The sequence below is a fragment of the Phyllostomus discolor genome, chromosome 11 (assembly GCF_004126475.2).
Source record: "Phyllostomus discolor isolate MPI-MPIP mPhyDis1 chromosome 11, mPhyDis1.pri.v3, whole genome shotgun sequence".
NCBI classification, from domain to species: Eukaryota; Metazoa; Chordata; class Mammalia; order Chiroptera; family Phyllostomidae; genus Phyllostomus; species Phyllostomus discolor.
Genome location: NC_040913.2, coordinates 94,844,483 through 94,865,228, shown reverse-complemented (window position 1 = coordinate 94,865,228; position 20,746 = coordinate 94,844,483). Strand labels below are relative to the sequence as shown.

At 64.3% G+C, this 20,746-nt stretch overlaps 1 protein-coding gene across 1 annotated transcript in view; it reads left to right on the top strand.

Moving 5' to 3' along the window:
• Positions 1–20,746, top strand: part of DLGAP2 (DLG associated protein 2) — a 152,828-nt gene that overhangs the window by 93,664 nt on the left and 38,418 nt on the right. The window contains exons 11-13 of the mRNA XM_036011117.1: positions 4,485–4,550; positions 13,469–14,514; positions 18,721–18,914. Of these exons, the coding sequence (XP_035867010.1) occupies positions 4,485–4,550; positions 13,469–14,514; positions 18,721–18,914 (1,306 nt within the window). The remainder of the gene's footprint in view (positions 1–4,484; positions 4,551–13,468; positions 14,515–18,720; positions 18,915–20,746) is intronic.

Below are 20,746 nucleotides of genomic sequence, written 5' to 3'. Positions count from 1 at the left end.
TCGGCTGCCATTCCCGTGCCTCTTGGAGAGGTGGCACAGAGCGGTTGCTGTCTCCATCGTGCCCCTAGCTTACGCAGCAGCGCCGATCGCGGTGGCCCTGGGCCCACCAGAGGCGAGCGTGGTCCCCAGCAGTGAGGTCTGGAGGAGCCCTTTCACTTGTTGCTGGATGTTGGGGAGGAGGGGTGACGGGCGGGAGTAGTCACCTCCACTCTGCCCTGCCACCGCCCACCCTGGCCCTTCACAGCAGCACTGACCGTCCCCAGTGCCCGATGCTCCTCGGGGTCACTGGGCAGGAACCGGCAGTCAAGGAGATGTTCGTTAACAGGATCCTGTCACCAACTATTGGTGATGTTTCTAGAGTTTGGTCTGTAGGTCTTTTTCTCTTGCTAAGCACATGGAAAAATCCAATTTTCAGGTTCCTTTATTTTTCTCTAGAAAATCTCAGCACTGCCTTTTCTTCAATAAGAAGAAAACTGTTTTCCCTGATCCCTCTGGCAGAGCTGGACCGAGCGGAAGGCAGCACTGGCCGGTGCTCCTGCAGAGCAAGGAAATCCTAGGGCCCAGAGCCGCCTCCCCGTGGGGCTGTCTCCACCCTGCTGGGCCACAAAGGGGGTACAAACACCCCACAGCAAGGCCCCCCACTGTGTGAAACCAAGGCACAGGGCAATTCTCCCTACGTCAGGGGTGAAGATGCTCCAGGAAAGCCCCGCCCACCTGCGTGTGGCTAGAACACAGAACGCCGCCGCTGGGCATCAGTGACCCTGCGAGGAGGCGCCCAGACGGTCCCCCGAGCCCCCCTGCAGCCCCAGCTCCAGGTGCCTGCACGAGGAAGACAGCCCAGGCCCAGTGCCGCCCCCCAGCAGGTCCCGGACCGGCCGTGTCACAGACCAAACCTGCTCCTCGGAGGCTCCTGCTGCCCCTTCCTGCCTCGGGGCCCCGGGGACCTGCGGGGTCCCTCCCGTGCGCCCTCTGAGTCTCTGGGGCCTCGCTCCGGCGCAGCAGGCGTGTTTCCGGCTGAGTCAGGCTGAGTCCTGCTGAGACCCGCTGGGGCCCTTGCTCACACTCGCCGGAGCTCCTCCCCCAGGAACGCAGTGGTGGTCTCACCACAGGGACACCCGTCTTCCCCTTGGGGACTCCCCTGAGTCAGACCCAAGCTGTGACGTGCGTGTTCTGGCCCAGCGTGTAGCCCGCGTTCCCGAGAGCAGCTGTGCGTCGTCACCCTCGGGCAAAGGAAGCTGCGTGGGGGGCCTGGGTCACTCAGAGGAGGCGGCAACCTCAGCCCCCACCCCCCCGGGGCTGCTCTCCGGTCTCTGGGGCCCTGAGAGCACTTGCGTGGAGGGAGGCGTCATCCCAGGTGGTTCTGAGAGTGGTTGCCTTGGCGACGGAAGGCCCCTCTCTGGGAGGCCGTCCACTCAGCACCCTCCCCGACCAGGAGGGGATGGCGGGTCTGGGAGGTGCAGTGGCCTCAGAGTCAGGACGCCTGTCCCTGTTCTTCCTCTGCAGGTGACACCTCAGAGCCTCGGGCCGACCGGGCGAGGTGGCCGGGACTTCCTGTTAGAGGGCCGTCACTCGTGGGCCCTGCCTGTCAGAGCCCCACATTGTGCCACTAGCATGCCGTTTGCCCGGTGTTTATGTGCGGCTGCTGACCTCATGGCCCATGTATGATGGGAAAACTGGGACTCCCAGCTCAAGCATCAGGCTTCGAGACCCAGGGTGGCAGGGTGACCCAGACCAGCCGGTTGGGTGGACTGAGACAATATCGGGGCCACTGGGCTGGCACAGCGGCAGCACAGCCATTTCCCGGCCCGGCTTCAGGTCCAGGACAGCAAGGGGACCGGACTCCCAGGGCCTGGAAAAGGGACGGCGACCCGGTGCTGCTGGAACCTGTCCCCGAGAGCTCGCTCGGTGTGCACCGGGGTCACAGGGCAGCTGACGCCGGCGGCAGCGGGACTTGCTGGGGAGCAACAGTGAGCCAGGCTTGCCTGTCGTCTGTGACAAATGTTTAAATAGCACGTCTCTCAACATCCACTGTGGCCATCGTGAGTCACGGCGAGGCCCGGGGACGCGGGTCAGAACTTGGTGTCATGGCGGAACGGGACTGGCCGTGGGTGTACAGGGGTCTGGGGTTCCGGACGACCAACCCCAGCTCACACGGGAGGCAGCCGTCCTGTGAGGGGGGGGGGTGAGGGGGCAGGCCAGGCGACAGAGACCCACCGAGAGCAGGAAATGAAGACCGCGTGTGGAATAAAGGATTTAAGAGTGTTTACAGTTGGCCCGGAGCATGCGTGTGCGTCTGGTGTGAACATACCCCGAGCACCTGTCTGGGAAGCAGGTGGAAAAGGGGGCAGGGACAGGCAGGGCCCCTGCTGCTGTGCACTCGAAGCGGAGGATCCTGAGAGCACCAGCCCCCCACCCCGCCCCGCCTGCCCCCCGTCCCTGGGTGGTGGGCGGCCATGGCTCCTGCTTTCAGCGAGAGGACAGAGGGGATCGGGGGCTCTAGTCAGGGGCTTCTGTCCACTCCGCTGGGGGCAGGACTGGGGGGATCTCAGCCTTGGGGAGACACAGCAGGTCCCGCACAGAGCCCGGCTTCCTGCGTGTGGGAACCGTCCTTCTAACCGAATCTTAGATAAACTTCGGAAATTGGGTGGGACACAGCACACCGGAAGTCATCCTCTGTGCACCTGAGTGGCAGGTCTGATGGTGTGCGGCGTGCTACCAGCAGCCTTGCGGGGCTTCGAGGGTGGCCAGTGCGAGAGCCGTCGGTCAGAGACAGGACCGGGCTGGTTTCCGTGCCGGGAGATCTGACCGCTGAGGTGTGGCCGGGGCGCAGGTGTGGCAGTGGCACCGCCGAGCACGAAGCCAGGTGCGTCTGAGCTTTGCAAAGAGCCCGTCCCTCCGCCTTAAAAATAGCGCTTCCGGTTGAAGCACGATGGGTGCATCTTCAGCGAAATCAGTGCAAAACCTTATTAAATGCAGATGGCATGGCGACAGAGTGAACGCTGCCCTCATTTGGAATTTAGATTCAAAACATCTTATGTAAAATATAATTAATGTCACTTCTGAAGTGAAGCCTGTTCAAGTTTAACAGCAGACAGACACAGTTTCATCGTGAAGCTCTCAGATATTCAAATCAGAAACAGCCTGCTTTTCGCTCCAGCGTTTTTGTCTTTTCTGAGTCCAGAGAGATCCGACATTGTGTATGCGTGGCTCTCAGTCGGACCTGGAGCCCCTTGGAGGGTGGTTTTGTGACTCGTTGGAACTTGCATTCATTGATGGTTCGTGAGACGGGGTCCCCGAAGCCTGGACCCAGGCGACGGGGGTTGGGGGGGGGCGACCGACGGGCCGCAGCCCACGTGAGTGAACGCCACGCCCGCCCCCTGCGGCCTCGCCGCCACCTGCCCCGAGAGCCATCTGCCTTCCCCGTTGGAGTGGAGCCACCTCATCAGCGACTCTGAGTTTCCCTCTCTGACTGACTCTGGTGACATTCAGTGTCAATGAAAATTCTGCAGACTTAGGGGCAGCTTCTGCGGAGGCTGGAGCGGCGTTCCAAAACAGAATCAGGCGCATTTCTGTAGCCGTCAAAGGAGGGCCATCAGCAGCCCTCGCCAGGGCGGCGGAGGCACAGCTGCGGCTGGGGTGGGGCGGAAGCGAGGCGCGGGCTAATCAGAGCCTTTGTCCCCGCGGAGCCCAACGAGCCCTTAATTGGAGCCGCCTCGGATGCTGTCGTCAGGGGGGCGGCTGCCACGCGGGCGGGCGCGTGCCTGCTGTGGAAGTAAACTTGGAGAGCAGGGGACGGACCTGGAGGCCGGGCGAGCGGTCGGAGCGCCCGGCTTTCAGAACCCGGATTCACCGTGAGTCCCTTGTGCAGGTCCCGCAAGGGGCTGCCGTCCACCCTCCCCGCCGCCCACACCCCCCCCAGGACCCCACTGGCTCCTTGGCCCATGCCCTTGGTGTCCACGAGGGGCAGTTGCCTGCCGAAGTGACACGGGGGGGCACGCTTTCACAGGTAAAAGGTGCCCCTTGACGCCACCCTCCACTGCTGCCTCTGTCCTTCAAGCAGGTCATCGAGGGGAACCGAGCGTCCTCACCCAGACAGGAGACAGTGCCGGGGGAGGGGCTGGGGAGAGGGCCCCGGCAGCACGGGGGTGGGGGGTGAGGCTGCCCTGGGGCTGACAGGCCATCGACAGAGCTCTGTTCCGACACAAGTTGGAGAAGGCGGGTGTGGGGCAGAGCGAAGGTGGGAAGCCCCGGCCCGACCGGCCCCTGCGTGGCAGCTGCAGTGCGGTGCTCTCGGGAGAGGCCAGGCTCGGGGGGGTCTGCCTGGGGCTCCCTCACGAGACGCAGCTCTGCGCGGGGGTGTCGGGACGAACGCCAGGGTGTCTCTCGGGTTTGGACATCCGGGGTGAAGCGTGGCGAAGAGGTGCCGTGTGACTCGGGCCGCAGCGGACACACACTAACCAGTGACTTTGTTTCTCTCTTTGCAGAGGAAGAGGGCGGGGACCTGGTCCAGCCGGGCATCAGCTTCCCGGGGCCGGCGGAGGAGGACCTAGGTAGGGCTCCGGGACCAGCCCCGGTCACGCGTGGTGGTCTGCCCCGCTGCAACCGTGACCCCTTCTGCCCACATGTCCCAGCATGTATGTGCCTGACTGCAGAGTGTCCCAGTGAGACTAAGTGTGACGTCCCAAAGCACGGCAGTTCATCGGCACCACGGCACTCTGGGTGGGAACACGGTTCCTCCCGGTCACCGTGGGTTCACTTTCAAGGCAGATGACAACCTTACCGCCGGTCAGGAAGGCAGGTCCCTCCCCTCACCGACGCAGGTCTGCAGATGAGAACACCGCTCTCTCCTTGTCTCCGTCGAGAGTGAGCCCCACTCCGCGTGAACCTCAGGACGTGAAAGTCCTTTCTTTGCATTGTTGCCAGCGGCTCTGCCCCTTGATGTCAAAGAGCTGATTTCTCTGGGCAAACCCCAAACCCAGCGGGTGCTGTGGGGTGGAGGCTGACTTCCCGGGTGCCTGTCTCCCAGGGAGCCCCGGCCCTGCCGTGCTGTGTGTGTCTGGTGCCGGAGAAAACCACACAGACATTGTGGTTTTTCACTGCACAGACACAGGAGAGCTGGGGCTGTAGTGGGCCCTTGTCCTCTGATCTGGAGTCGTGTCTGCATGAAAAGGCGAGAATCTGTTAGAAAATCAGGTGTTGGGTGAACTCAACCTCAGACAGAAAGTAAGAAAAGTCACCGTGCGGTGGCCCTGGGCTCTGTGTCCCCACCTGGCACCTGTGCCACGGACGGCCTCAGCCATCGGACACTCAGGGCTGCAGGTCGACTCCTGTTCACATTTGAGTCTTTCCTCGTTTATTTCTCATTTTAGCCATCCATCTGTTGCCCGTGGGATTGACTTAAAAGAATAATATTGAAAATTGAAGGAGTCCACTTGTGTAAAGCTGTGATTCCTTTTAAAGAAAATGAGAAACCAAAAAAGTTCGCTTTTCCGTTTGAAATGAGGACAATGGGAACAGTTTTAGAGGAAGGACAGTATATGGTCCAGTGAGACAGGAACTCACGAGTATTTCCTTGAGGTAGATTTCTAGAAGTCTCAGGAAACAGGGGCCGCAGTGCTGGGGAGTGACACTGTGTTCGTTCACGGCGTCCTTAGCGGAGCCGACCCCCATCCCCCACCCCCACCCCCCTCCTTCACCTCCAAGTCCTGCCCCGGACGCGGCAGGCGGACGGACCGCCCCGCCACAGAAACGGGGAGGAAGGTGAGATGCCAGTTGTTCGAGGGACCGTTCAGAAAGGGGGCTCCATCTCGACAACGTCAGGTTAAAAGCTTATGCCCACACAGACAAGTTAAAGCCAGCCTTCAAGCGACTACATGCGGGTACTGGGGGTTTTCATTTGAATCCTGGAACGCATGCCCTTGCCCTCCCTCTTACTGTCAGTGTCTAACTGGCACACAGTCGCCGAGCCTGCTGGCTGCCGGAGAAACCAACTCCAGTGCCTGCCCCCTGGCGGGGCTCCAGCCTCGGACAGCGAGGTGGCTGGGGCTCCTTCCAGCCTCCACGCACGCAGGCTTCCCCCTCGCCCGTGCGGGCTGTGCGGGCGGAGCGCCCTGGCCTGGGCGGTGTTTACACAGTCCATTCCTCGCCGTCCGGAGGCTGGAAACAAAGCCGAGGCCAAGGTCAGGTTCGGCGAGGCCCCCTCCCGGCTCCCGGAGGCGGCTCTGGCTGTGTCCCCACGGAGGCGGGCGAGGGGCTCGTGGGAGGGGATGGAGGTGTTTCCAGGTGTATTTATAGACACACACACACGTGCACGCACACGCAGACGGGAAGAGCCGCCTGTGAAGCCTCGCTCTCTCCTTCAAAGCCGTCCCCTTGAAATGACACTGTAACTATGACAGTGAGGGAGGCTGACGACACCTAAGACGCGTGAGTGACGGTCGTCACGCCGGAGGGGTCTCGGGCGGAAACAGGCACAGTGGGGGCGCAGGGGGCGGAAGGCGGGGGCATGTTTAATAATAGTGCAGTTCGCTTAACCCACCTTCTCATCCAGGAAGAGACGTCATGCATTTCATTGTATTAACTTTTTCCACATGTAAACCATTTCTATTTTTCCACAGCAGGTGACACGCATTATTGCGTTCGAGTCAGGGGTGCACGCCAGTGACGAGACGTCACGTGACTTTTTGCCGCTCTGACACAAAAGAACAGACTGATAGTTTATATTTATATGACATAGATTTCGAAACTGCAGGCTGCAACTCAATGGGCTGTGAATTCACGTTAGTGAGTCAGTACCAGAATTTTTTTTTAATAAAAAAAAGATGGGACAGGAATGTATGGACGTTACAGAATAGAAAATATCAAAGTACATGCCACGTGAGAATGAGTGCTGTGTGTGTGTGTGTGTCCTCACGTGTGTGCGTGTGTTAGGTTCCCGTGTAGCGTGCACGCCGTGTTGTGTGACCCGCAGACTCGGGACGCCGCAGGCACGGAGGCCAGATGGGGCAGGTGGCTCCCGCGGGGCCTGGACGACGGGGACAAGGCCGGGCGTGCAGGGGCCCTGCCTGCCTGGGCACCGGCCAGTTTGCTGGATTCCCACGAGCCTCGGATGCCTCGTTCATTAAAGGAAGTGGTGGGGGGTGGGTAATGAGCCTGGTTCCCGCCGCCCCGGCCGAGGGGCTCGGGTAGTTGGAACATCATCCCGTGCGGCAGAAGGCGGTGGGTTCGATTCCTGGTCAGGTACGTGCAGGAGGCGGCCGATGGGTGTTTCTCTCTCACACCCATGTTTCCCTCTTCCTCTCCCTTCCTTCCTCCCTGAAATCAAATAACCGTATTTACTGATGTGTGTGTGAGTGTGTGTCTGTGTGTGTGGAATTAGCCGTCTGGTCTCCACTCCAGGGGAGCCTGGGGCCCGGGGGTCTGGAACGGGGGTCGCTGTGCCGTCCCAAAGGTGAGGTGCAGGAGGGCCTTGGGGACAGGATCCTGACAGGCCCTGCTGCTGCTGCTCCTGCAGCTGACGGGCCTGAGCCCCTGCCGCGTTGAGTGGTGAGGAACAGCCAGGGCCCCGAGGCTGCAGCTGCCACCCCTCCCGGGCCCGGGCATCCTGCGTGGCCGTCGAGCTGGTCCCCGCTTCACTGCGGCAGGACCGTCTTCCCTTGAATGCCCGGGGGCCGGGTCCCCGAGGAAGAGGACGGGATTCATTCCGCCACCGAAGGCCCTAGCACTGTCTGTGCCGTGCTCCCCAAGGCAGGCCCCCTTTGCTGGTTGTGCCGCCTCAGTGGCCACAGCTCCAGCTGGGCAGCAGGAACTGCTGCTCCTGACCCAAGGCCCCCACCTCAGGGTCCCGTAACTTGCTCTGCCCAGAGCCCCTCTGGGAGAGCCCCAGCCCACACCTGCCTGCTCCCACCTGCCTGTTGCCACCACGCTCCTGCCCTCGCTGGCCTCATGCCCGGCTGCAGCCAGAGCTGCCTGCGTCCTGAGTGAACATTCGAACTCACTGTCAGTGGGGAGAGGAGGGCCTGTGAGCCACTGTCTGGACACCCGCCAGGGGCTGTCACCGCCGCCCGTGCGTGGCTGTGAGTCCGTGACCCCGAGGGACGGGCCCCTCCAGGCCGCGGCCTGCAGCTGAAGGAGCAGCCCGATGGCTCTGTGGCCTCCTGGGCGGCCAACGGGGTGGACACGCAGTGCGACGGCCGCAGGGGCCAGAGCCCGGAGTCGGCCGCAGGGACGGGCCCTCGCCGCCCCCGAGGGCTTCGGGGACGTCAGAACCCGCTGTGGACGCACAGCAGTGCCTCTGCCAGGGCCGTGACCCCACGGGGACTCCGAGGCCACGGCCTCGTGACAGAACTTAACCAGCCACCGCGGGGAAAGAGCAGACAGAAGCGACTAAAAGCACAGCAGGGCCCTGTGAGCTGAACTCAACTCCGCGCTCACCGCTCAGAAGCGGCGAGGGGCCCCGACAGAGGCTGCTCTTCAAAGGGCTCGGGAACCTCGGCTACAGGAGCCGTTCGCCGACCGCTCTGAGCAACTCCGGCCCTGGAGTCTGGAGTCTGGTCGGCGGGGGGGGGGGGGGGGGCGCGCGGCCGGATGACCTTGTGGGGTCCCCAAGCAGCGCCTCCCACCCCGACCAGCGCCCAGGGCTCCCGGCCTCTGTGCTGAGCCAGACCCACGTGGAGTGGCTCGCTCGCCAGGCAGGGGCACTCGGGGTCTGCTTCGAGGACGCCTGCTGAGTGCCGACGTGACCCTCAGAGATCGGAGAGCTGGTGGGGGACTCGGTGCCACAGGAGCCGGCCGAGGATGGCTCTCAGGACATGACCCGTGGGAGCTACTGGCATTTACAGAGGGACGGCCGGCCCACTGCGTCTGGGGGATGCCAGGAGTCGTCCTTGAAATGCGTGCGCCCAGGTCCGAAGACTGTGGACTACTGGGGACACGAAGGCGAAAGGGGAATCACAGGACACCAGTGAGCCACTCGGGGCCAGGTCCTGGGTGACCGGGTCTCGGTGGGAGGCCCTGACCCAGGTGCCAGGAGGGGGGGGGGGGGTCCCGCCCCCGTGCCCGGGAGCGGCCTGAACACTGTGCTCAGCAGTCGTCCAGGCAGACGACCAACCAGCTCTCAGCCCTTCGCTGCAGAACTGCACGCATGTCGTCAGATTGGCTGGTGGAAGTTCACGCGTTTACTAAATTATACTTTGTTTTCTTTAATGAGAATGGAAGACACCAAGGGACAGAAACACATAAAACCAGCTGATGGCATGTAAGTCTGAGTCTCGATCTGGGAAAGGTAAATAGGAGCGGAGACACCGGTGACGTCGTGAGGGCCCTGAAGGGGCGCTGGGGCCTGCCTGGGCCTCCGGGCCGCCTGCGGGTGCTGGAGACGGAGGACTGAACTGGGCCGCGCAGCCTCTCTCTCGCTGAGCCCTGCAGTGCGCGGAGACGGGCGATTCACAGCCTGTGTCCTCTGTGCTCGTCCCGGGGGCGTCTCCGTCCATTTGTCAGCGCTTCCTGGGGCTCTGGTTCACAGGCCGGACGGTCCGCAGTCCCGGCACACGGACGGATGTGTGCGGCCATCCCTGCCCCCAGTCTCGAACGTTTTCACCCCCCACCCCCTCGGCAGTCACCCCTGCCCGCCGCAGACCCCTGCAGACAGCGGTCTGCTCTGCGTCTGTGGCCTTGCCTGTTCCACACCCTTCACATGTGTGTACACGTATGTATAGCAGGTTGTCTCACGCAGCTGGTGACCCGAAGGTTCATCCATGCCGAGGCACGTTTCCACACTTAGCGGGCTTCTACTGCCCAGTGAGAGTCCACTGAGTGGGGGTGACCCCTGCGGCCAGTCCCCTCACCAGCTGATGGGTGTCTGGGCTGTGCGCTGCCCGGCGCTGGCCCCAAGGGTGCCGCCGTGAACGCTGCTCACGTACAGGCTGCTGCGTGGCGTGTGCTCCCCTCTCTCCGGGGTGCACGCCAGGAGCGGGATTCCTGGGCCGTGCGCTCACTCTGTTGCATCTCTGAGGAGCTGCCAGCACAGTGGGTTTCCTAGCGAGCGCCCCGTCGTACACCCCCAGCAGCGCGGGGGGTCCCGCCTCCTCCGCGTCCTCGCCAGCACGGGCCGCCATCTGTCTCTTCCCTCCGCCATCCGGGCGGGGGGGGGGGGGGGGGGATACGCTGCCTCACACCCTGGGGGCTGCTGCCTGAGCAGCTTCTCGTGGGCTCATTGGCTTTTTGAAAAGTCTCTTTGGAGAAATGTCTGCTCAGCTCCTCTGCCCACTTTTATTGGACGTGTTTGCCTCTTTGTAATTGAGCTGTATCCGTTGTTTTATGCGTCCAGACGCGATGTCTTCATCAGATACATGGTTTACATGAGCTGTTCCCCGTCGTCCTATGGGTCATCTTTCCACTTTCCCGAGGAAAGGCTGCAAAGCACACAAGTTCTTAGCTTCAGGGAGTCCATTTTTCCTTTTTCCTTTCCTGTGCTGTTGATGACATCATCTAAGGAAACATCACCTGATCCACCACATCCACGGGGGAAGATGCTTGTTTTCTCCGAAGGGTTTTCTTCTTTCACGTCCGTCTGCAGCTCTGTAGCCCACCTTGAGTGCCTGTGCGCAGGTAGTGTCAGGCAGGGGCGCAGCTGGACTCTTTGGCACATGGACGTCGGCTGCCTTGGTGCTGCCTGTGGAACAGAGCATCGCTCCCCATTTCAGGGTCTCGCTGCCCTTCGCAGAGCCGCATGGGCCGTACGCATACACTTCCGTTCCTGGACTCTCGGCTCTGCACCCTTGGTCTCGGGGCGCCCCCCGTGCCAGCACCAGCCTCTTCGGATGACGGTAGTTTGCAGCAAGTTTCGGAGTCGGGACATGAGCCTCCCAGCTCTGTCCTCCTTATGCACGTGACCTTGGCTCTTTGGGGCCCGTTTCTTTTCCAGATGCACTTGAGGACTGGCTTGTCCACTTCTGCAAAAAGCCAGCTGGATTTTGATGGGGGTGTGTTGACTTCCCAGGCTATTTTGGGGAGCATAGAAATCTTAAAAGGATCCAAGCCTTCCAGCCCAGGAACACGAGACATCTTCCCGTTCACTTGGGTCTTTAATTTCCTGTGTCCCTGCTTTCCGGGCGTCCAGCGCAGCTCTCTCTCTCTCGCCTGCTTCGCTGATGCGGCCCGGGCGTGCCAGTCCCTCCAAGGTTACTGCGACTGTGGCGGCTTCCTAGTTCACTTCTGGATGGTTCCCTGTCGGCCTGTGAAAGTACAACTGATTCCTGAGTGCCCCTCTGCAGCCTGAAGCTCTGCTGAAATTGAGACCGGCCTGAGTAGCTTCCTCGTGGGTTCGGAGGACTTTTCTCCGCAGAGGAACGCACGTCTCCAAGCTGAGACGGGCACACCTGCCTCTCTTCCCGGGAGCCTTTTATTCCTCTCCTTGCCCGGCTGCTGTGGCTGGACCGCTGGTCCGTGTGGATCAGCCGACGCAAAGGCAGGCTTCTGCAGAGAATGTTCTAAGGAGGGTGACAAGGCCAAACAGCACAAGTGGAGGGTCTGTCAACCCCACCCCCACCCCCGGGGGGCCCAGATAAATCAGATGAAACTCGGGCAGGTTGGTAACGGGGGTTACGTGGGCTTCAGGCAGAAGGAGGCGAGACTGGAGTCCTCAGCGGGGCCGGACCCCCAGGGGGTCGGCACCGCACACCCGGAAGTGGGTGGGGGCACGGCTCCACGGGGTCCGGGGTTCGCCTAGCCCGGTGGGCACAGGCTAGTGCTGGGGTGGAACCCCCAGCGGCATTCGCTGGAAAGGGCGCCAGAGGCCCCCCACATTCATCAGCAGCCCGGGACGGGCTGCAGCCATCTGGAGCTGGGTGCCTGGGCTCTGGTGCAGCGATGATGCTGTGCGTGCGCGTGCGCGCATGGGTGCGTACACGGGCACGTGCGCGCCCTTGCATCCGCGAGTGCAGGACCCCAGCACCCTCACCATCCTGCGCCCTCTAGCGTCGGTCCTCCGAGCCGGCAGAGGGGACCCCTGCCTCCCCCCAGGGCTGCGAGGGGCGCAGCAGGCCACGCGCGCCAGCTGGTTGTATGTTTTCACTCCCGCGCTCAAAACACACCCCCGGGACTGGGTTGGCCCCAGCCGTGGGAAACCCCGCGGGAAACCCGACGGGAAACGTGCCTTTCCCTGGAAGCTTAAATCCGGGGTGGCGGTGGATGAAGAACGACGGTAACCGCTGTTTTCTGTTGCTTAATAACAAAAATGGCGTCGTGGAAAGCTGGGAATTAGGAATCAAGATGCCTTCACGCGGATGTCTATCATCCGTCTCACAAGGAGACGCTGCCAGCCCCTGCGTCGTCCTGGTTTGCCCCAGCCCGTCCTGGGGAAACCCTTAGCGCCCACCCTCCCCGCTGCGCGCGCCCCCGGCACACCGGCGCTGCGTGCGCTGTGACCACCCTGTTTCAGGAGCGGCCGCCGGGCCCTGCGCTCCCAGCAGGAGTCGGTCCTTTGCGGCAGCAAAGGGCCTGTGTTACCAGCAAGTCGCATGAACAGACTGCACTCATTGCAGTGCAAAGTCAGCGCGTTTCCTGGCCCCAGTCATGACAGAGCCCCTGGGCCAAACATCCGGCAGCCGTAGCGGAGGGCAGGGACGGGCTCCCGTGCAGGGAGGAAGACTGGGACCCGGGTAAATCGCTTGTGAATGGAGAAATGAAGCAGAAGCTGATGGACGACCAGGCCACGCGGCTGTGAAGTCCAGATGACAGCACGTGGTTTCACCCTGTGTCAGTGGAATGCTGCAGTTCCTTGGAAAAGTTGCTTTTAATTACATTAAACAATAATGTCATCCACAGCGTCTTCTCCTCCGATACCGAACAGCTCTGGTTACAGTCTGGCTGCTGGGAAGGAGGGCAGTGGGAATCGGCCGCACACGCTCCCTCCACAGCGCCCCCTGCCCCCGCTGACTGGTACAGTGGAGCGGTGGTTGTCCACACCCCTGCACTCCGGTCCACTCTCCTTGGCTGCCAGGTCACGCCCCTGTTCTCACTGTGTTACCAACGCCTGGCTTTCTCCAGACAGACCCCGTACATACACTCAGACCATCGATGTGCATTATATGCACGTGCTGTGTGGCAGAGTCTAGGATCTCCCCTGTATTCACGCTACCACCATGTATATATGCACATAACACTCCAACCTCATTGAGTACAACTCATCCCCTCCCCCCCAAGTTGTTTGTGTGGCACCACGAAGTCTCGCTGTCGAGGGGCCTGACACATGCAGGGACACCAGAGGCTCGTCCCTGTACAGTCATGGGTCATGGCGGCTCACTCTCCCTGAGACCCTTGCCCTTGACAGCATGGGTCGTGGCACAAGAAAAGCACTGCCCACAGATGCCCAGACCGAGGGACCGCTGGCAGGGAACAGCTCCCGGCCAGGGGGGGCCCTTTCCCCGGCGCTCGAGGCTCACCGGCAACCCCTGTGCTCTCTCCACAGACCAGCAGTACTCGTGGTCGCCCACCCAGCACTTCAATGAGGACAGGTACTCCCCGGCCCCCAGGACCATGAAAGGGCTGTCGGGGAGCCGGAACGCGCCCCCGCTGTGCTCGGGCCACACCTGCGGGCTCGCGCCCCCCGAGGACCTGCTGCTGGGGCCGGACGCGCGGCAGCCCTACCTGCTGAGCCCCGGGGACGGCTGCCCGCTGGACCACCGCCGCTGCTCGCCGCGCAGCTCCGTGCACTCCGAGTGCGTGATGCTGCCCCTGGTGCTGGCCGACCACGTGTCCAGCAGCACCTTCCCCAGGATGCACTACAGCTCCCACTACGACGCCAGGGACGACTGCGCCGGGCCCCACGCCGGCGCCAAGGCCAACCGGATCCCCGCCAACCTCCTGGACCAGTTCGAGAAGCAGCTGCCGCTGCACAGGGACGGCTTCCACACGCTGCAGTACCAGAGGACGTCCTCGGCCAACGAGCCGCGCGGCGAGAGCCCGGGGCGCATCCGGCACCTGGTGCACTCGGTGCAGAAGCTCTTCACCAAGTCCCACTCCCTGGAGGGCTCCTCCAAGGGCAACGCCAACGGGGCCAAGGGCGACGGCCGGGGCGAGGACCACCACGGCCACCACCCCAAGCACAGCAAGCGGAGCAAGAGCAAGGACCGCAAGCCCGAGGGCAAGCACCGGTCGGGCCTGAGCAGCTGGTGGAGCTCCGACGACAACCTGGACAGCGACAGCACCTGCCGGGCCTCCAGCGTGGTGCACCGGCACCTGGCGGACCACGCGCCCCACTGCTACCCGGAGCCACTGCCGGGCCCCTTCGGGGACCTCTCCCTGAAGACGTCCCGGAGCAACAACGACGTCAAGTGCTCCGCCTGCGAGGGCCTGGCCCTGACGCCCGACGCCAAGTACATGAAGCGCAGCTCCTGGTCCACGCTGACCGTGAGCCAGGCCAAGGAGGCCTACCGCAAGAGCTCCCTGAACCTGGACAAGCCCCTGGTGCACCAGGAGATCAAGGCGCCCTTGAGGCCGTGCCATTACCTCCAGGTAAGGGGCCGAGGGCCGCGGCTGGCTGCTCCGGGAGAGGCGCCCCTGGAGCACACATGGGGGGGGCCCTTCCCTTCACGCCTCTCGGGCTGCCGAGTTCCCCGGCAGCAGTGGGAAGGGGGCCCACAGCCGTGTTTTCTGCGCCAGAGGTGGCCGGTTTGGCCGGGGCGGGGGGAGCGGGCCTGCCGCTTGGGTGCGTTCACTCGCCCCCTCAACGATAACACCGAAGGTGCGATTTTGGGCAAGCCCCGCCTCCCCCACTCCTCTGGGTGCACCACAGTGAACGCACTCACCAGAGGTGAGAACAGGTGAGAGGCCGCGGTGGCAAGGGGTGCCAGACTGCGGAACTCCGTGTTCCTCACGACTTCCCCTCGCACTGCCTCCTTTGCCACGGAGCGTGCGGGGCGGCGTCGGCCCGGGGAGGCCCCCATGGGTGCCTCTGCCGGTAGTTCCGTCTGCCACGAGCACAGCCGGGGAGTCTGGCATTCCTCTTTGATGAGCAGGTCACCTGCACCCCGTCACTCACACTCACGCCCGCACCCGACCGCAGCGGCTGCAGGCGGCGGTGGCGGCGGGCAACAGGGACCCTCTCAGGAGGATCAGCAACAGGCAGGCACTGGCCGAGTCCCCGGGGTCCGGCGTCGGGGCAGAGCAGTGGCCTCAGGAGCCGGGGACCGCAGACCGTCCCAGCAGCTGCAGCTGCCACGCTGGCCCTCGTCCCACAGCCGGTGGTTCTGCATTATGAGGCGGCGCTGACCAGCTCGCCCCCACAGGTGGGGTCACTGGGAGTCAGGTGTGTGCTTAGGTAGAACGTTGTTTTTGTAGCGGGGGGACAGGTCAGTGTTGCGTGCCGCTGACAAACCCTGAAAACACACAAACGTAAGGGCCACCTCACGTGTCGGGAGGGAGGCCGTGGCCCGTGGCCCGAGGCTCTTCCTGGCCACTGTCAGAGGAGCGACACCCGGGTCCCCTGCCCGTCCCTGCGAGTGTCCGATGCCGTGTCCCCCGGACATTGGAGGTGACACCGCAGCCTGGCGTGTCCCACCCCCCCGCCTCCCCTGGCCAAAGCCTCTCTGTCCGCCCTGCGTGTTGGGCACCTCCCCAGCGTTTTCATCCTGGAAAAGGCTCACCTGTGAAAAGGTGAGGTGGCCAGGTGAGGAGCCCCACATGCTGGTCATGCAGCTTCAGAGCCTGTCTCCTCGGACATGCACGCCTGCCCGAGCAGGCCCCTGAGGTCCGGTGAGTATCCTGCGCCCCGTGGGGAGCCGCCCCGGGAGGGAACGGCCCGCCCTCTACGGCTGTAGCCGCAGTCCCATCGCCAGACCCTGGACACGACGTCAGCCCTGATGGCTGCGGGAGCCCAGGGGGCCCGGCGGGTGCTGCTCTGGGAGACCTGCCGGTCCCTGTCTGCCGGTCCCTCCGCTTCGCATCCTCCTGCCTCTCGGGGCCCTGGGGGGCTCAGGAGCCGGCCCTCTGCTGACACCCCCCTGCATCTGGTGCCGCTTGCGCTGGCGCCCCGTGGCGTCACCTGCCCTGGGGCCCCCGCACCCAGGGTTTCTCCGTGTCCACTGTGAGGTCACTCAGTGTCACTTGCATCGCCGACGCCCGTCCCCGCCAGGCTGCGAGACCGTGCCGCCCCTCCCCCGCTCTTCCTCGGGAGGGTCCGGGACAGCGACAGGGCCCCGGGGGTGGCCGAGGGGCTGGCTGAGCTGCGACCCTGCGTGGCACATCCTCCGATGCCAGGGCCCTCGCTCTGCACACGGTCACGGCAGAAAGTGCCACACGGGTTTGACCCCGGTGCGCGGTGGCCGGTGGACTGCACCCTCCAGCCAGAGCCTCCAGTGGCGTGGGGCGTGGGATCCCTGTGGAGACCCACCCTGCCGTGCCTGGCCCGGGCCGGCACCCCATCCCCCCACTTCTCCCCGTCCCCCCAGCACCCCCTGTTCCCCATGCTTTCTCGCTCCTGCCCTCCTCGGCATCCTGTGCTCCACGGGCCCGGGAGACTTCCACGGCTTTGTCCCCTGGTGGGTTCCGTCCACGCTGCCGTTTGCGTGGGAAGTGCTTCCACTCGGACGTTTGGGAACTTCGGAGGAAATGGGGGGAGGGCGGCAGGTGGTCAGAACGGTGAGAACGTCACCCGCGGAAGCTCTGGGGGGGCCACAGTGGAGCGCTGGTCACGGCTGGGGTGACAGCCACTCGCTGACCGGGGCTCCGGGCTGGACTCGGGGAGGCGGGGCAGCGGCCCCCCGGGAGCTCAGCGTCCCCCGCATGCAGACACGCACCTCGGCCCTGCCAGGCTCCCCACCCAACACGGCAGCTCCGTGTCAGGGGGTTCAGAAAACACCCCTCTCTCACCAAGAGGCCAGTTTCCCACTCTGTCCCCACGAGAGGCCTCCAGGGGGCGCTCAGGAGACACGGGCCCTGGCCAGGCCCTTCCCCGGTGCAGGCAGGAGAGCCGGACTGCAGCCGGGAGACGAGGGGCCTGAGGGCCCGGGACTCCCGACCTCCTGTGCGGTCCTGACCTTCCCTCCCCAGGACCTTCTCCGACCGCTCCGCTTGACCTCCACTGCCGGCTCTCGTCCAGGACTGTCAAACTCACGGTCACCGGGGGCACAGCAGCCTCGCGGCTGCCCTCAGAGGGTGGAGCGCAATTTTAGGACGGTGTGGGTGTAACCCTCCTTTACCAGGGGCCCGGAGTTCGCGCTGCCGCTGGGCTGGGTATGAGGGGGAGGGCCTCGGGCTTGCCACCTGTGCTCCGGTCTGCTCCGCTGTCCCCGATCTGCGTCCCCAGCGAGATTCGGGCCCAGAGGCACCCTTGTCCCCGTGTGACCCGTGTGACCCGGGGGATCGTCCGTCTGCTGGGCTGGAGGCTGGCGAGCACCCAGATGAACGAGCGAGCGAGGGTTGGGTGTCGCTGACACAGGAAAGAGTCTCTGGTTTGAGTCCAGGTCAGGGCACGTCCTGGGTTGCTGCGTTGCACCTGCCCTACCATGCTGCCGCCACCAGCACACCGTCACTCACTGTAAAATGAGGCGACTCAGAAGCCGGCGCCTGGCTCTGGAGGGGTCCCCGGGGACGGGGGCAGCCCACCGGCGGTGCACGGGAAACAGCGTGTGGGATGCGTGAGGAAGACCCTACCCGGGGACCACAGCATCTGACGGCGTTTTCCTCCCGGGTTTGAACCCCCCAGAGAGAATATTGTTACAAAACCCGGCCCTCCCCCCACACCACTGCCTGAAAGTGAGACATTTCATGCGAGGACCCGAGGTGTCCTTGGAGCCAGACGCAGGAGACACCAGCGGTGCACTCCGTCGACCCCAGGAAGACAGCAGCTCAGAAGCGGTGGCAGCTGTCCCCGTCACTCCGTCGGGCGCTGCTGGGGTTCGCCCACTCATTGCCGGCCAACCGGCCGCACGGCGTCACCAAGGCCCCTGGGGGCCACCCCTTGTCCCAGTGACAGTCCCCGCATACGCTGAGGAATCGCCCTCGTGGCCCGTGCCCGGCTCTGGGTGACACTCCTGCACTGAAGCCGCTTCTGTGGACGACGCGGCGCCGGCCCCTGGAGTCAGACACGGGGGGGACCCAGGCTGGCTTCCCTCTGGGGCTGCTGGTCAGCAGTGTGTGCGCCGTCTCTCGGGGAAACATGTGTTGGGTTCACAGAAGTCCTGCAAGCGCCCAGCGGGGTCCCTCTGCGGCAGGGTCCGCTGCCATCTGCCCCCCCCGCCCCGCCCCCTCCCCAGGACGCCCCCCACGCCGAGCTGCCCCCTCTGTAGTGCAGGGACCTGGCTCGAGGACAAGTGTCAGTTTTCAAACCTCCCCCCCCATTGGGCACCCTCACCACACGGGGGCACCTCCTTCTCCTCGGGCTTGCTCCCCCTCTTCCTCGTCCTCCGCGCGGGGTGACCCTTTCGCCCCCCAGTCCTCTCCCGGCCGCAGTCCCACGCTGCTGGAGGGGCGTCGTGGTTCTCCCCGGGGCTACAGTGACGGGGGTCCCCTCACTTCACTGCCCTGACAGGTCCTCGCTTCCCCCTGCGCTGACGGCCGTTTGGGGTTTCCGCGGCAGAACACCCCGCACCCCACGGCAGCGCCGACCCGGGCATCTGCGTTCACACGAGGGTCATCGGCCGGGACGCCTGCGTCTCCGAGGGCCCCGGAGGACCTGCTCCCCGGGGACCGACAGGTGACGCGGTGTCTCTCTTCGCCCAGGTGCCGCAGGACGAGTGGGCCGGGTACCCGGCGGGCGGCAAGGACGAGATCCCCTGCCGGAGGATGCGCAGCGGCAGCTACATCAAAGCCATGGGCGACGAGGAGAGCGGGGAGTCGGACTCCAGCCCCAAGACGTCCCCGACGGTGGCCCTGCGGCCGGAGCCCCTGCTCACCTCGCTGGCGGGGCTGCACACGTAAGGCCCCCCCCCACCCCCCCGCCAGTCCGAATGTACCTCCCGCCTCAGACCCCCGCCCCCCCAACCCCGTGCAGCCGGCCGCGGGCCCCCACTGAAGACGGTGGGGACGGTGAGCTGACAACACCGGACTGCGTGGCCCTCAGTGAGCGCAGGCCTCCAGAAAGAGCCGGCCTGGGTGACTGACTGACTGACTGACCGACCACACGGCCATGGGGGGGCTGGACGGGGGTGGCCGCTACGTCCAGGGGTCGCTGGGGAGTGGTCATCCCGGCCAGGGCAGTCCCCCAGTGTCCCCCCAGGTCATTCCAGCGTGTTTGTCAGGAGCACGTCTGTGAGTGGGTGAGTGTGCATGAGTGTGCGAGACTCCTCATCACGGGGCGTTTTTGCTGTCACCTCGCAAGTGCGTCCGTTTGGAGGCAGCCCCTTCTCTCGCTGGGCGAGGGCGGGAGACAGACCACTCTGTGGATGTAGTAGCACCCGCCACCGTGTTATGGATGAGGCTCCAAAGTAGAGAAAACCGTTCGGTGGATCGGCCGTCCTCATTCTCGGCATCACGCTGCGGGGGAGGGGGGGGGCAGGGGCCGGCAGCTGGGTTCGGGGGCACATGGGGAGCCCTGCTCGCAGGGTCCCAGGTGGGCAGTCAGCTGTCCTGCGTGGAGGCCAGCGGCAGGGCGAGCTGGCCTGCCCAGGCTGTGCCGCCGCGGCCCCAGAGCTTGGCTTGTCGCCCCTGCGGGAGGCAGTGGTGCTCCCGGCCGGGCCTTGTTCTGGGGATGCCCCCTCCGGGGCCCGGGGCACAGAGGGACGAGCAAAACGTCGGGGTGACTTCCACAGTCGTCGTCACGTTAGCTCCCGGGAGGGAGACTGAAAACGTGGAGTCACAGCCAGAATCAAAGTTGTGAAGGTTACAGGTGCAAACCACGTCTTTTTTTTTTATATATATATTTTATTTATTTATTTTTAGAGAGGGGAAGGGAGGGAGAGAGGGAGAGAAAGAAACATCGATGTGTGGTTGCCTCTCATTTGCACCCCCTAGTGGGGACCTGGCCCGCAACCCAGGCGTGTGCCCTGACTGGGAATTGAACCTGCGATGCTTTGCTTCGAAGCCCGCACTCAGTCCACTGAGCTACGGCAGCCAGGGCTGAACCACGTCTTCACTGAGTTCCATTAAGTCCCACAGCAACTGTGCAGCGGGGGCGGGGAGGCCGACACCCCATCACTCTCCACTGTCTGCCAGGCAGGGGGCCGGGCAGGGGGCCGGGCAGGGGGCCGGGCAGGGAGGGCAGGGTGCAGAGCGGAGGCCCCGCCCTGTGGAAGCACGCCCCCGTGGAGGGGCGTGTGAGCCAGGAGGCCGCTGGGAGCAGCGACCGCGGGGCTGTGGCGGGTCTATAAGCGACGACAGAGAGAAAGCAAGCGGTGGTCAGTGGTGAGCCAGGGGTGGGTGCTGAGATCCTTGTCCTCCTGCCGCGCCTGCCGACGCCCAGGCTCGCCCACCCACCCTCTGCCCGCCCTGCGCTCCTCACCTGCAGGGGTGCACTCACCTCCTTCCTCCGAGTGAGAGACTGGCCCGCGCCGCGTCTCAGGGACGCCCAGGCTCCCACCCCCCGGCGCCGACGCAGACCGCGTTCAGAAGACGGGGTTCAGATTTACTGAAATCTGCGGAGAGCGGGAGGAGGCCCCCAAACCCGCAGACTGACGACAAGGCCAAGGCCGCGGCCACAGAGTCTGGGTACAGACGCAGCTCTTCACCGCCGGCGTGGCAATCAGGCCAGGCACGTCCCGCTTGGTTCCTGACCAGGGGCACAGCACGCGGGCACAGTGGCCCTGAGGGG